We start from the raw sequence: 15,380 nt of genomic DNA on the forward strand, positions 1-15,380 counted from the left end.
CCCCCTGCGCCCCCCCCCCTCCCCGCGCATGCGCGCCGGGGGGGTGTCGCCGCCGCCGTTAGCGCCGCCGGTGCCGGCGGGGCTCTATGGGGAGAACATGGCTCCCTTCCCCGAGGAGGTGGACGTCTTCTCGGCGCCGCACTGGCGGATGAAGCAGCTCGTCGGGCTCTACTGCGACAAGGTAACGGCGGCGGGCGGGCGGGGCCGGCCTCTGCCCCGCTCCCCGGAGGGGTTTTGGAGAGTGCGCAGCTGTCAGCGCGCCCCCTGCCCTCAGCGCCCCCAGCCCCGGGACCCCCTCCCCGCCCGTCACGGGGGTGGGTGCGCTCCTTCAGCGCCTCCGGCTGCCCCGGGGAGGGCCGGGGGTGTTGGCGGAGGTTTGGGGTAAAAAGAGTTTTATCCCGTATTTGTTGTTTTTTATGTGCTTCGTGCGTGCTGGTGCTCAGTAGGGCAGGCTGGGGTGTCCCCGTAAGGAGAAGTTTGCTGCTGTGAGGAGCTGGGGGTGTTTGGTCTGGGGAGGAGGAGGCTCAGGGGAGACCTTCCTGCTCCCTACAGCTTCCTGAAAGGAAGGTGTGGGGAGCTGGGGATCGGCCCCTTCTCACAGGTATCCAGTGATAGGACTAGAGGGGTGGCCTCAGGTTGTGTCAGGAGAGGCTCAGGTTGGAAATGAGGAGACGTTTCTTCTAAGAAGGAGCAGTCAGGCACTGGGATGGGTTGTCCAGGAAGGTGGTGGAGTCACCGTCCCTGGGGGTGTTCAAGGAAAGGTTGGATGTGGTGCTTAGGGACATGAGTTAGTGGGTGACATTGGTGGTAGGGGGATGGTTGGAGCAGATGGTCTTAGAGGGCTTTTCCAACCCTAACAATTCTATGAAGGGCTATAGGCAAATACTTCAGAGCCAGCACTCCAAGGAAAGAAGTAGTGCCTCCCATCTGGTAGCATAAGTGGCAGTTTGCACGCTCAGGTGGGTTAGAAGATGCTTAAAAAGGAGGCAGCAGCTACACAAGAAGCAGTGCAGCAGCTTACTGCTGCAGGCAGGACAGGGGAGTCCTCCCTTCCCTTCCCCATGGCCCCCTGCTCTGCCTGGGGGCTCGGCAGGTACCCCTGCGGGCCAGTTTGGGTCACTAACTCTGAGCATGTTAGTGGTCAGGGTTGTTGTGTTGGTTTTGGTTTTAATCTGTGACTGCACAGAAGTTTGTGATATCTTAACAGAAGGGACTTCACCAGAAGGGAAGCAAACACATGGGACTTCTCTCCCCTTGCCCCCTGATGCGGTATTGAACGTGGCGTTCACAGTCACTGAACAGGGTTTGCTTGAAGCACCAGATACTGTAGTCATTCGCTGATACTCCTGGATTTCTGTTCCCTAGAGAGGCATGGCTGTTACTTTGAACCTCCCACAGAGTTTTGATCAAATTTACTGTGACTTGCTGAAAGTAAAACTACCTGGGCAGGAATGTTAGCTTTCTTAATTATTGGCAAATTTGATTAAAACTACCCAGTCTGCAATGAATATAATCTCTCATCTTCCTATTTTTTTTTTTTTTAATGCACAGGATTCTGCGTGCTTCCTTTTACTTTTGAAGAAGTGTAGCCATGGGGATTTATGTGTGTATATGTATTTTTGAAGTGTTCAATCTTGCATCCTTTAAGCCCGTTTCAGAGCTTGAAGGCTGTGCCTGGCCCGTGACCTCTGTCTTTGAGTTACGCTAGCTTTGCATCAGAAAAAAATCAGTGATCGGGTTGACTTACCTCGTGTGATTGAGATGATGTAATTAGATGAGACATTAGTTCTGCTTACATGTCAATTATAATCTGTAAAGCCATGCGCTTTGTAAATTTAGTTTGTCCTTGAGTGGTCTTTAATTTTGTGAATTGTATATTACCTACCGTTCGTCATGTGCCCTGTGTGGTGTTATATAGTGGCAGTCAGGTTAGTTCGTCAATGTAGTGAATTCCCCCAGATGTTAGTGAGGGTGAGATAAGTGCTTCTGTGCTTTTCAGGGCATCAACACTAAGGTTCTTAATGGGTAGAGTAACCAGGTACTTAAATACTGTGTTAGGACTGAGAGCTGTAGTTTATTTTTCTCTTCCTGAACTTGGTATGAGACAGAACAGGGAATCAGACATGTTAAGAAGTTTGATGTGTCTCTTTAAAAGTTATCCTTGTCTCTTAACTGTTGTTAGCAATGATTTCTTCCTGCTTTTCTGCATTCCTGAATGGCATTTCAGCTGCATTGAACACAGCACCCAGGACTTGCGTAGTAAGAATAACCAAAATTCTGTTTTGTAAGGAAACCCACAGAGCCCTCGCATTTGTCACGTGGTCTGGTAAGTCCTCGGGGAAGTACGCCCCTACAGGGAGAGGAGTGCTAGGGTAACAGTCCCTACAGTGAAAATGGTTTTCATAACGCCTGACATCATCTTAGCTACAAATAGAGCTGAAAGTGTTTGCCTATCTAGTCAACGGCTCTTGGTTGTCAGGAAGGTAGTTACAAATCGTAGCCACGTCCCCCATCTGAGTTACCTGCTTTCTGGACTGAGCAAACCGAGGCACCCAACTGTATGTAGGGGTCACGCTGGCTGCACCTCAGCAACTTGTTGCTTTTGTCAGCTTTCCTCGCTGCTGCCTGTGACAGCGCAAGCTATCTGGCTGCTGCTGAGGCTGTGCCTCCCTTGCTCCCATCGGCGCTTAGTGACTCACAAAGGCTCTAAGCTGGCAGAAAACATTTTTTCTTTTTTTTTTTTTTAAGCGGGTAAATTTTTCTGCTGATGTTGTGTTGCCAGTAAGAGCTTGTCAGATGAGCACTGAAGCTAATGCAAGGCAGAGGGTGGGACCATGGCAGCCAGCAGCTAGATTGGCGTGAGCTACTGGGAAACCTCAGCCTGATTACGTCTACTTTTGCCTGAAATCTGTTGTGCAAAACGAGTCGCTGCTGGTGTTGAGCTGATGCGTGTTGGATATGGTGCTCTGCCGTCTTTTTTAATAGCCACATACTTGCTTTGGGCTTCCCTGTGCCTGAGGACTCTCAGATCCGTAGCAGTTTGCAGTTATCCCCATCAGCGTGTTGGTGTCCAGCAGAAACCATTTCTGTGGTTGCATTATGACTTTGTGGATGCACCACTTACAGATTGTGTTTTTAGCAGCTTTCCTCCTTTCCACACTCTGGCTGGAAGTATCCTGTCTGTCACGAGGCAGCAGAGATCTTGCCGATTATGTGTTAAAAATCCCATTCTGCTTTAGCTGTAAACATCGGTAGCTGTTTTCAGAGCACTACTGCCAGGTGCTTGAGCTGCCATGTGGTTTCCTGTATGCTGTGTTAGTTTGCTGAAAGGTTATAAAGCAAAACAAGATGAAAAAAAATAGAGAAATCATGTCCTGTAACGTGTATTGCATCATCTTCCTCCCCTAAGAAGATTGGTTATCTTACCAAAAGGAAATTGGATTCCTTTTTGGAAAAGAATCTGGTTGTTAATTCAAGTTCTGGGCTCCTGAAATAGCGACTGGTCTAGATGCACGCTTGGAATAAAATTTGGGCTGAGCCTACCCCAGATGAGACACCTGGTATCGCTGGATGGGATTTCAAACTGTTGTCTCATGGTGGTTTTGCAGCTGAAGAGCGTGTTTTCTAAGCAGAGGGTTATGTTCAGGCTTTCCTGAGATGAACCTGATAAATTACCCAGCAAACTCAGGCTGTATTAGCAAAAGGAAGCCTGAATGCTGTAATGCCATGTTGGTGATGGGTAACTTGCTCTGAAATCTTTCTCACTGCCTCACAAAATTAGCATGAGATTTAATACAGTGAGCAAATGGATGTGACAGCTAGCTGCTTTGGGAAGGGTTAATTGTTGCTTGTCTGGCCCCTTGATGAGCAGCGAGTTCACCCAAGCGAAAGGCAGTTCAGTAAAACTGGCTCACTAAGAGGTCAAACGAGCTCCAGAGCCAGGTTGGCGGTATGGGAGGAGGGAAGAGGGCTAGCCCTTGCAGGAGTAAACATCTGCTCCAACAGCTCAGCTGTGTTGTGCAACCTTTGGGTGTTGGAGCAAAAACATCCAGGGCTTTTCCTAGGTTTGCCTGACTTTGGTCTTCTGTGATCTCCCGTCTGCAGAAGATCTCAGCCGTTACTTCCAATGGTTCAGTAATTACTTTGGCTATTTTTTTTGGGAAAATTTGGGTCTATTTTGTTGTGTTCTGCTGACTTGAATACATAGAACTTGTATCACGATTTAACAAGTCTTTTTGTTTTCTAGCCTACATTTCTGACCGTTTCTTAAAAGTTAGTTGCTATAAATATAAATATTGTCTGAACTTCCTTATGAAGACTAAAGCTGAGATGACAGTTTTCCTGTTGTCATCTTTCTGCCTTTCCTGTTAAATTGTATATTTAAGTGTATAGATAGCACTTATTTTTTCATCTGTTCATATAGACCTTTTTGCTGATTTTTTTTGTGCCCTCTGTTACTTCTGAATGAGTATTCATTATTTGTATTGTAAATCCTATTCTGTTACCAGTGGTGTTATGTTCTTGGTTGGTTTTGTAGGATTCTTTTCTAAATGTCCATATAGCTAGAAGTTCCTCTCTTCATTTGCTAATAATTATTTCTTTTGATAACTCAGATTTCTTTCAGACCTTTATGTCTGTTTCAATAGCTTTCTACTGTGCTTCAGCCATTTCTCTACTTTGCAAGTTTGGGGCTCTGCTGAAGGGAACAAACAGGTTTTGAGTGTTGTATTTGTGAGGTTCTTACAGAAAGAGTATTACAGATAAACCATTTTGGGAGAGAAAAATACTTTTAAGTTGAATTGATGTTGTGAAGCATTGATGGGGGAATTAGGTGACCACACAAGACTATGCTTTTTATGGCAGCAGGGGGACTGAAACATTAAACAGTTAACATTTTGACTTTCCATTTCAAAGTCAGAAGTATTTCTTCCTGATATCCTTAAGAACAGAATGACTGTTCCATGAAGATAAGTCTGTTTCTAATAAAATAATAATAATAGTAAAGCTTTCGTTTTTTCTGAAACACTGAAAAGGGAGTTGGGTACGTTGAAGAAGCGGTGGAAAATGAATGGCAATTAGTGTGTGTTGATTTAGAAATTCACAGTATTTAGTTATTACCAATTAACATTGTGATGCATTGGGAACCTGCTTTCATTCTTAGCTAGATTTAGAATAAGTAAATGGCTAATTAGGATGTTCAGTGTTAATAAGTTGCAAATGGTCAGCTAGCTGGGCCTTGAAGGCAGAAGGTGGAAGGGAATTAACCCTCCATGTTAGCATCCAGAGATGTGTGAAAAATTTACTGTCCGTGCCTTGAACTATTTTATCAGACTTCCTCAGCCCTCTTTCCATCTCAGCTGTTAGATGCTGAGTAGTTCGGTAACTTCTTGCTGTGCCTACTGGGAAATAACAGCCTCGATCTAATTCTTCATGCAGAAGAACATTTTGAAGATGAATCTGAAAATGACAATATGTTTTAAATAACTGCTTTTAAAGCAAATGCATTTTAAGTAAAGTGCCAAAGAAGATTTAAATGAGGGACATCTGTGTTTGGAGTTGAAAGTGAGTCTTTTCAGACCTGCATAATTTTACTCCTCTTTTAGATCCTGCTGCTTCATCAAGCCCTTCTATCTCTATTATTTCTCTAGTGAAAAGTTTTTTTCTTACCTCTCGGATGCTTCTCCCCTTTATCTCTCTTTTTCGCTATCATAAGCTGTCCCCAGATGTTTTCTTACACCAGACACAGTAGCAGGTTTTTTCCCTGGGTAATTGCTCAGCACCTATTTTTGCCCTCAAATTGTAAAGGAAAGTTTTCTGTTCACCTTTCATGTGTAGCTCTGATCTTTTGTCCTTTGTTCCAGCCTACTGTAGAGAGCAGTAACAGCTCACCTTTGCCTTTCTCTGTTTTAAGCAACAACAATTTATTCCTTTTCTATTCTGTGGCATCAAAAAAGAAAAAAACAAACAAAAACACATACAAAAAAATAAACTGATGCCTTTAGAAAGCTGGAAACTGTAATTAGTATGTACTGGCGTTCATACAGGTGGTATGCACTTACCTGAGGGTATGCTTTATAATTTCTGCAATAGTTGATTAAATATAGTGTAAGCTGTAATTCTTCAGAGAGGGATGGCTCTCCTTGTTTTTGCAGTGCATTCCTAAACCGATTTTTTTCAGTGCCAATGTTCGACTGTTAGGGAATTGCAGTGAGGCTGGTGCAGAGAAGCAAAGGTATTTTTGCTGTGCCTGTGGTTTGAGTTACTGCAGTGAGAGTGTGGAGGGGGGAGCCTTGGGGCTAGCTTTGTTTCACCCTTGGGACTTCAGATACTCCCTGACAGGCGGAAAAAAGGCCATGGCTAAGTAGGAATCTACCTGTGTGAGAATACAGAAGAGGAAAAATCTTGTAAGGAATATAAATGTACATGAGAAATGCTGCTACCCAACTGAAAAACATCATTGGAAGCACTCGTACTTTCATATGAGGCCCATGTGTTTCATATCTTCACTAGACTTTTCTTTGGTGTTTCTTTGGGTTCATCTCTGCAAGCATGGTGAATACCTGGATTTCTTTGTGCCTGGTAGAGTTCTTGCAGAAACAGTGTGGTGAAGGCTCAGATGATCTTACTGCTGCTTCTCTGGCCGTGTGTTCTGCTCGAGTCTCTGAGGAGGTCTGACACTCTTAGCAGCTGCCTCATTGAAAATTCTGGTGCAGTGCTGCATGGTTCCTTAGGTCTTTTTTTTTTTTTTTTTTTTTGAAAAGTCCTTCATGAATCCAAAACTTTCCTACAGGTGTTCAGTGGCAGAAATTGATTGTGTCTGTAGTATGAGAGAGAGATGGAAGACCTCAATAAAAGTGAAAATATTTCAGTTTATTTTTTCTAGATCCACTGTTCTCTCATGCTTGGCATTTATCAGCTTGACCTCAGCCTTTCAAAATACAGAGTACAAGACTTTACCTGCACCACTGCCCCTCTTTGAGGGGAGAATTACCCTCAAAATTACCCTTAATCTTTGTGTTAATGCAGTGGGTCCCCCAAGTGCTATTTCAAGATTTTGTTTTGTTTAAGTCACAAAACAACTGATAAGATTGTATAAAGGACAGGATTACCTAGAAAACAAATTAGGAGCTTTTGAAAGTTTTAAATTTCTTCATGAGTCCCTCCATGGGCTGGGCCAGGTCCTGTCCTGCCTTACTAATTACTCTTATTTTGGGTAGATCCACAGCTAAGAAAGCACCCAGGATTTAAAAAACAAAAACAAAACCTGTATGATTTAAGGCTTTATACATCTGAAAAGCTGGATTGTGAAGCAGTTCAAGAACTAAGTTCAAGAACTGAACTCCTTGTGGTCTCAGACAGACATGATGTACCTGGATGTCACTGCAGGCCGTCACTCAGCCTGGTGCCCTGACCAGGTGAGAAAGGAACCTGCTGAAGAGGCACCGTGTGCTTTTTCGTGGATCAGTAAAAGTGACCTGGTTCATCCTGCAGCTGTGTAATGGCTGGAGCACATTCCAGGGAAAGGGTAGGAAGGTACAGCTGGAAGCAGGGACAGGGCTGCTGCTTCTGGGTGTTTCTTCCTCCATCCCACCCCCTAATTTATGGTGGATTAAGTATAACCTGAAACCACGTGCTCTTGGTATTGATACAGACACACCTTGTCCTGGTCTTTGACCCTTCCTTTTCTTCCTCATAAAACAGATAATATCTCTGCGGAGTCCAAATCTCTGTCCTTTCAGTTTTAGTGCTATTGCATACGTGAAATGGTAATACAAAAAATGCATGAGTGAAAAGTTGTGGTTGGCTGGTAATACTGTGTTGCCCTTTTTTTTTTTTCCCCTGGTACTTTTCTGTTTTAAAAATGTCAGCTTTTAAATCAGTGGTCTGCCCGCTGAACAATGAAAAATATTTTACTGTACATAGTGAGTTTTTAAATCCGATTTAAGAAGTGGTAGAAATCTGGTTTGCTTTATCATCAGGAACATTTACAGTTTTTGTATTTCAACTCCAGTGCCAATTGGCTGCTTGTATAAGTCTTAAGCACAGTGGTTACATGTGGAAATAAAAATATATGGGAATGAGCTGTTGAAAATGTTACTTGTGGTGATGCATGAAAAGGGGAAAAAACAACCAAACAAAACTTTAAGTTATTTTCTTGTTGTTGTTCCTGACTGAATTCTTAGGATAAAAGGTAGTTTAGGAGTTGTGGGTACTGATGGGGAAAGCCGTTGTATGAAACAGTGTCTGGTGAACTTTTAGCTTTAATCTTAGTAATTCTACCTCAAATGTGTAAAACCTTTGGGCAGAGTAGAAAGGCAATTTGCCCTTTCCTGTTCTTTCTTCAGGCTTTTTATTTTCCAGCCTGTAGTTGGGAATATAGCAAGATACTCATAACTTGAAAAGTTTGCACAGAATATAGGCTTTGCTTATTGTTGTGCTAGTCTGATAAGAGCAGCATACTTCTTACTTGTTTCTGTTTGCTACTTTTCTCCTTACCTGTTCATTGCATGCTTGGGTATTTTTAAGGAAGAAGCAAACCTCTGCTCATTAAACATATTGTTTGGCATAGATATTAGGAAATAACTGTTTTAGCTAACTCACAGTAAATTCACTTGGCAGAAATGTGAATTTCCTTCTTACAGTAAGGTGTCTTTGTAATTATGGATAAATATGTAAAATGCTTTCAGGAGGAAACTAAATACGGTGTTTTGTTCAGTGACTTAGTTACTGTGCAATTGGAGTGGTTTGAGCTTATTTATTCACAAGATCCATCCATTGTGGCTGGAAGTACCTTTGTTTTCATTTGACAAAGTGTTTTTTTAATGAAAACACTAAGGCTACAAAAGAGATGCAAGAATTGACTGTAGAATTTCCTTCAGTTGAGTGTCATGAACATGAAGCACCGTATAAATAGCAATCGCAGTTAAGCTTGCTAGTATTGTCATCTTGTTCTTGGAGCACAAACACGAGATAACGGCTTACAGCAAGGAGGGGTCTTTGCTGTGTCTCTGTATGTTCATGTTGAGTATGTTCGTGGCTCTGTGGGCCAGGGAGTGGGGCTGTCACCTAAAATGGGTGCCTGAGGTCCAGAGATCTCTAGCATGTGTAGCAATTCTTTGAGCAATTTGAGGTTTAAAAAAATAGGTCCATTAAGTGATCACTTAATTCAGCATTACTGTCTTTTCCTGCAAAAGGAGGATGGAGTTACCTGGTCTTGAGTTGATGGCAGAAAATTTTATGTTCTACTTTTTCATAACCTTAATACACATCTTTTTCAGCATCGCTGGAAAGCCTGCGTTTCTTTTTTTAAAAATTTCAGTCATCGTTTTAAGTATCTAATACTGTAAAGGCCTAAGTTGACAATTTAGATACAAAGAACTTCAGAGGAGAACAGCTCTCTTACGTTAGCTGGTATGTCTGTCTCCTTGCTGTGCTGTGATTTGGAACAGATTTGGTCTGTTTTGTGACCTCCTGCTTCCTCTCACTGCTGGCACTGCTGCTGCCCTTGAATTACTGATGCATCTTCCACAGTATTCATGAAGCAGAGGTGATAACTTGACAGATCTCTTTTTAAGAGCTTAAAATTAAAAATCAACTTTGCATTTAGTTCTTACAGCTGCTGGCTGCTTGTACGCTTAGAGCAGAGGTCCCTGAGCTGTACCAGAGGTGGCAGTGACTGGTATTGTCCTTTGCTTGGCCCAGCGCTCCGGCTGGTGGCTGTCTTCTGGAGCTCAAGGACAAGGCCTCTGGAGGCACCAGAAGTTTTCCTTCGGTGTCTGTGATGCTGCTCCTCTATTAACTTGTATTGCAATCCCCTTACCAGATGTGCTGTTGGCTCAGTCTAAGACTTAGAAATGTGGACTTGTTTAAACGTGGTGACTTCAGAAGGACAGCAAGCTCCCAGATACCCCTAATACCTGCAGCAGTGCTAATCAGTTTAGTGGTGCAAGTCAGCTCAGGGATCTCACACGTACTGTGCTTTGTATTTTTAACCAGTCAGCAAATATAATACAGTCTGTCCTCCACCCTGCTGCTCCAGAGGATTGTCTACCTGAGCCTGGGGAGACAGTCTCCTTCTTGAACTGTGCAACTTCTGCATTGGTTTTCTCTCATCTAGAGCTGGTGAAAGGTCCTTGGGGAGGAGCAGCTGCCCTCTGCTAATGCTCTTGGTGCCCGTCATAAGACTTCATCAGGCCTGATAATGAAATTGCAGATCTGACCAAGTGACTTTGTTGCTAGGCTACCTGGCCTCTGAAAAGCCAGCTTTCTTCAGCTTCAGCTGACCTTTTTAATGTACCAGTTGCTGATTCAAGTGCAGTCATTAAGCTTTCGACATTCTCTCCATAGTTCTTAATCTCTTGGCTATCTGCTGGAAGCCCCAGTAGCGCAGCAGAGTATGCGGGTATTTCATGTTACAGAGGCTTCTCTAACAAGACACTTACGATAGGAACTCTTACATTGAATGCACAAGAGGATTCTTCATTTATTCCAAGTTTGCTGATGATGGTAAATAGGTACAACGGAAGTATTTGTGTTGAAAAGGTTTGAGTCAGGAGTACGAGAAGATACTATTTTCTATCGAAACCAAATTTGTGATTTTTTTTTTTCCCCTCTGTACCCACCAGAAAAATCCATTTCTCTCTAACCTGCCTGCTGCACACTTCATCAGCCTTGTCTCGGCTTTTACATCAGCCAAAAGGCTAAGCTTTTGGGAACAAATAAGATTCTTGGGGAAAAGGGTGCTTGGGACTGACTGCAGGTATTGTGCATCCTTAAGGGGTGAATGAACAGTTTTGAGACAGTACTTGGTGAAGAGAAATGCTAGATCAGAAAGTAAGCTGCACCACTGCTGAAGATGGAGTGGCAAATGGCTGAAGGTGAGGAGTGTATCCAGACACGGCATCACAAACGAAGAGAAGTCAATCCTGACCTGTTGGTAGCTGGTCTGAAAGATACTGAAAAAGATTTAATTTTACCCTTTTCTGATCTCAGCTGAGGCTAAGTCAATGTGTTTTCCTAATGGCAGTTGCTTTGCTCGTGTGCAAGTAGAGCACACAGGAGCGTACGGGCAGCATGACTGCCGGGGAGTTGTGTAAGCCCCTGGCGTGTGTCCAGCTTTTCCCTGCCACTGCTGTGGCTGCCTGGAGGTGATGCTGCGCTGTCAGGACGGATCAGTGCCTTCTTTCGGTCCCATTTTTAAGTGATTGGCATTTTGGGAGTTGCAGCTCATGGTTAGCATTGAGCTATGCAGGTAGTAAATCAAAGTATGTCTGTTTTCCATTTGCAACAAAAACCTTGGTTTGGGGATTTTTTTTGTGACCAAAAGCACTTCTGAAATACTTCAGTGGCTTGTTTTCTGAACTGAATTAAAATATTTTTACTTGTAGAATAGTTGCTCTTGTGTACTGCTGTGGGCTGCGGTTCTTGAAGCCACACACAGAACAAAACATGAGAATGGAAAAATACCTTTTTTTTTTTTTTTTAACATTCACCAAAGGAAAACACAGTTTGAAAATGCAGTTTATGATGGCAGTGTCTGCGTGTACGTATGAAAAAATGCCTTACCGTGTAACTTTGGTCTTTGTGCTATCTTGATCTGTCGGCTCTCAGTCCATGGGAAACCTTTTCAAACAGCTAATGCAGTCTGTGTGTGCTGGCTAAAACTCAGTCCTTCTTGTGGTCCATACATACGGTGAACTCCAGGGCTGCTGATAACAGCATTATCAGCGAGCACCTGCACACAAGCCTCGGGAAGTGGCCGGACCTTTTGGTTAGCTGCCAGGCTGGGGAGGTTGCCTTGATTTCTACCAGGAAATCTTCCTACATATGTTTATTTCAGCGTTTCCCAAGGTTGGTTTATGTTCCTTAAATACAACTGTGACTTTACTGGCTTCTAAAACTAATGCTATAATAACATTGCTCTTTCGAGGATAATCTTCGTTTTTTAAAAGTTACCCTGCTACTTAACTGCTGGCTTAAGCTCTTTGTATCCATGTGGAAGGAGAGGGTTGCCTTCAGCATTTGCCTGGTTAAATGTAATCTGCTTTTTGGCAATAAGAAATTCTTCTCAAAGTGTACATTATTGCATACATCATGCCTTGTGAAACTTCTGCAGTTATCTTGTAATTAGTTCCTTGGAATGTTCCTGAAGTTTATGGCTTCATTTTTTTTCAGAGCCGGTAGTGGAAAATACAGTTACGTAGTTGCTGTCGGCAATCAAAGAATTGCGCAATGAAATCCCTTAGTTTACTTAACCTTATTCGCAAAGCACAACACGGTAGTAAAACTGTGAGTAGCTTACTTTGGGAGTTAAGAATTGACTGTGGATGTTTTCCAGTTTTATTGAACTGTAAGAGGAAACCTATATGTGAAACAGCCGTGCATAATGAGTTTTTGAAAGTTTTGTTTAAAAACAAGTTTGAGGGTTTTGCTTGAGATTTTCATCAGTTCTTGTTAAAAAAAATAAAAATCAAATGGCAAGTCAGCCATAAAGTTTAAAATACTTACAAATTATCTAAATAATTTCAAAAGTCATATTAATACATGGATGTTAGAAATCTTTGCTAATTTATTCAAGTGCCAATATTAATTCTGCCCATGTCTGGAAGAAGGTGTCTCAAATTATATTCTGTTGCAACAGTTAGCTAAATTACGGGGAAGTTTTTATTAAAATAAAAACAGTGTATTCCTATATATGTACTTGAATGTGTGATCTTAATCTCCTGTGCTCAAAGATTGGAAGCTTCAAGAGCATTAATTACCCTAATTTTTGACATCTTTGAAGTGAGTTGCTTGAACTGAACACTCAAATCTCATTTTTGCCATTTTTCTTTATAACAGAAGGTTTTCCAGCTTTTATGTTGAATGTAATGGGAGCAGTGAATAACAGGATCTAATACCTGTCCTAATGGTTTAACTTGACCTTGATGTGTTCTTCTTTGTTGATTTTTACGAGCTTTTCTTTTCTCCTAGCTGTCCAAGACAAACTTCTCCAACAACAATGACTTTCGGGCTCTTCTGCAATCCCTCTATGCCACGTTCAAGGAATTCAAAATGCATGAGCAGATTGAAAATGAGTGTATCATTGGCTTACTTCAGCAACGGAGCCGGACAGTGTACAATGTGCACTCGGACAACAAACTCTCTGAGATGCTTAGCCTGTTTGAGAAAGGGTTAAAGAATGTAAAGGTAAGCAGACTCTAAGAAGGACTTGTCCTAAGGAGCACATGCTGTGATTACGTGTTCGTTTGCCTTAACCTTTCTTAATTTTCTCCACAAATAAATTACAAAGAAATGAAACACTTATTTCTGTGAAATAAATTTTTTTTTGTGAATAAAAATTTTCTGTGAAAATTTTCCACTTGCTAACTGAGATTCTTTTGCTATTCACTGCAGTTGCTAAACTTCTATGAAAAACTCAGGGATCTATTTTGTGACACAAAGAAATCCATTACTGCATAATGGGAAAGATTTTGAAGATACAATGTGAGAGTTTCAGATATGGAGACCACTCTGCTAATTGGTGTAACACTGACTAGAAACTCTAGTTTTTATTAACTTGTTAGGAAAGCCTGAGTATTTTTTCTGGGGGGCACATAGAACTACAGTATTGTCACAAGTGGGGATCATTACAGGACCTAGGCAAAAAAAAATGCATTGTTTTATTCTGTTAGCAAGTGATGCACTCCTTCCAGTAATCTGTTGCTTGGTAATGCTGCTGGAGTTCCAGTCCTCAAATAATTCTACATATTCGTTTTCCAGCTGGCTTTTTCATGTTGGACTCTGCTGGAGAGGAATTAATCTTGATTATGCTGTATCATTTCTCTGGGGTACACAGTTCAACTCCCCCTTCCTTAACTTTAAGAGCTACAGTCTCCATTAATCATTTGACATTTAGAAATGTATAGATGTTCTGTATTTTCAGTAAGAGAAAGAGTAAAATGTAATCAATCAACATCTAGAGTGGTTTTTGAACTGGAATCTTGCACATAATTTTTCCTGTGGATATCAAACCATAAAATTTGTCTTGTTTCTGTTAATGAACTGGAACATGAAGGAATGTGAAGGAGAGAGAAAATGAGCATTTGGATGTGTGTTATAGCCTCTATAATAGGGTGTTAGTGTTATTCTGTTGCTTATATTGACTTCACGGAAAAAAAGACGTTTTCTAACTGCCTTTAGATATGTTAATTGTTTAACTTCTTTTTTGTGATTAGTTTGATTTAAACTGAGAGCTTAGGATTTTCCTGTAATAGGGTTTCTTAATGTTATAGAAGCTTGAAAAGAAAACTTCCATTTACTGTAAGAACTATGAGGAACTTCTGTATGTTGCAATTATGGGACAGACTAAAGAACCAACTTATTGCTGGCACAAAGAACAAACTAATAAACTGATAGATGAGGTTGGTAGAAATTTAATATTAAAGTCGCATCTCTATTTTGAAGTTTTTTCCACTTCAAAAGTAAATATTTACATAGAAAACACACAACTATAATTTCTGATTATAATTTTGAAGCTTGATTGTAGAGTAACTTATGTAAAATATATGCAGTTAGAAGATAAAACGGAATTACTATATTCTGGAAGAATTCTTGGGCAAAATATGCAAATATTTAGATTAGTCTGTAACTATTTTGAACTTTGGGTTAGACTGTAGATCGGCAGGCTTCAAGTCTTTGCTCTAAGGTAAAAATGTGATCAGACAAGCTAATTCATATCTGATAACAAAATAAACTGGAATCAGGCAGGCAGGGAATACTTTGTTCTGCCTAAAAACAGGTCAATACAGACCTTCAGCTTGTCAAGAAACTTCAAGTTAACACGTTCTTACCACTAAATATAGCAAACAGCATCACAGGACATACTGCATACATGCTCTTTATGTTGAAACACCGGTTTATCTAATAGTTCGACCCCTAAGTGGATGGACAGGATTAGATAACAGTTAAATCTTTTCTTTCTTTTCAGAATGAATACGAACAGCTAAACTATGCGAAACAGCTGAAGGAGAGATTGGAAGCCTTTACCAGGGATTTCCTTCCTCATATGAAAGAGGAAGAGGAGGTACGTAGTTCTCCTCAGAAACTACGCTGATCTTCCTTGTGGTTTAAAATGACTGTGCAGAGACAAAGGACTTAAGAGATCGAGTTTTTTTCACAATTCTGTTTTAATCATTATGCCAATTTGCATTCAGGACTGTGGTGTCATTGTTCTGTTCTGTAAATGGTATGTGACACATTCTTGAACAGTGAATATATTGAAAATTTACGGTGAAATCATGGTCCTTTTGAAAGTTGGTAACAAGTTCACTGGGGCTGGAATTTTTTTACAGCAGGTGTAGCTGCTTAACGGGAAGTTACTTGACATGTGGTATGCTATT

At 41.5% G+C, this 15,380-nt stretch overlaps 1 protein-coding gene across 2 annotated transcripts in view; it reads left to right on the forward strand.

The window, feature by feature from the left end:
* The window catches only part of FBXL5 (F-box and leucine rich repeat protein 5), a 35,608-nt gene continuing 20,228 nt past the window's right edge, over positions 1 to 15,380 (forward strand). Inside the window, exons 1-3 of one of the 2 annotated variants that reach the window (XM_035323599.1) lie at positions 1 to 181; positions 12,973 to 13,188; positions 14,969 to 15,064. In XM_035323599.1, coding sequence (XP_035179490.1) covers positions 29 to 181; positions 12,973 to 13,188; positions 14,969 to 15,064 — 465 coding nt within the window. In that variant the 5' untranslated portion in view covers positions 1 to 28. The remainder of the gene's footprint in view (positions 182 to 12,972; positions 13,189 to 14,968; positions 15,065 to 15,380) is intronic. The other variant, XM_035323598.1, reaches the window with a different exon arrangement.

This window comes from Oxyura jamaicensis, chromosome 4 (assembly GCF_011077185.1).
Source record: "Oxyura jamaicensis isolate SHBP4307 breed ruddy duck chromosome 4, BPBGC_Ojam_1.0, whole genome shotgun sequence".
NCBI lineage: Eukaryota > Metazoa > Chordata > Aves > Anseriformes > Anatidae > Oxyura > Oxyura jamaicensis.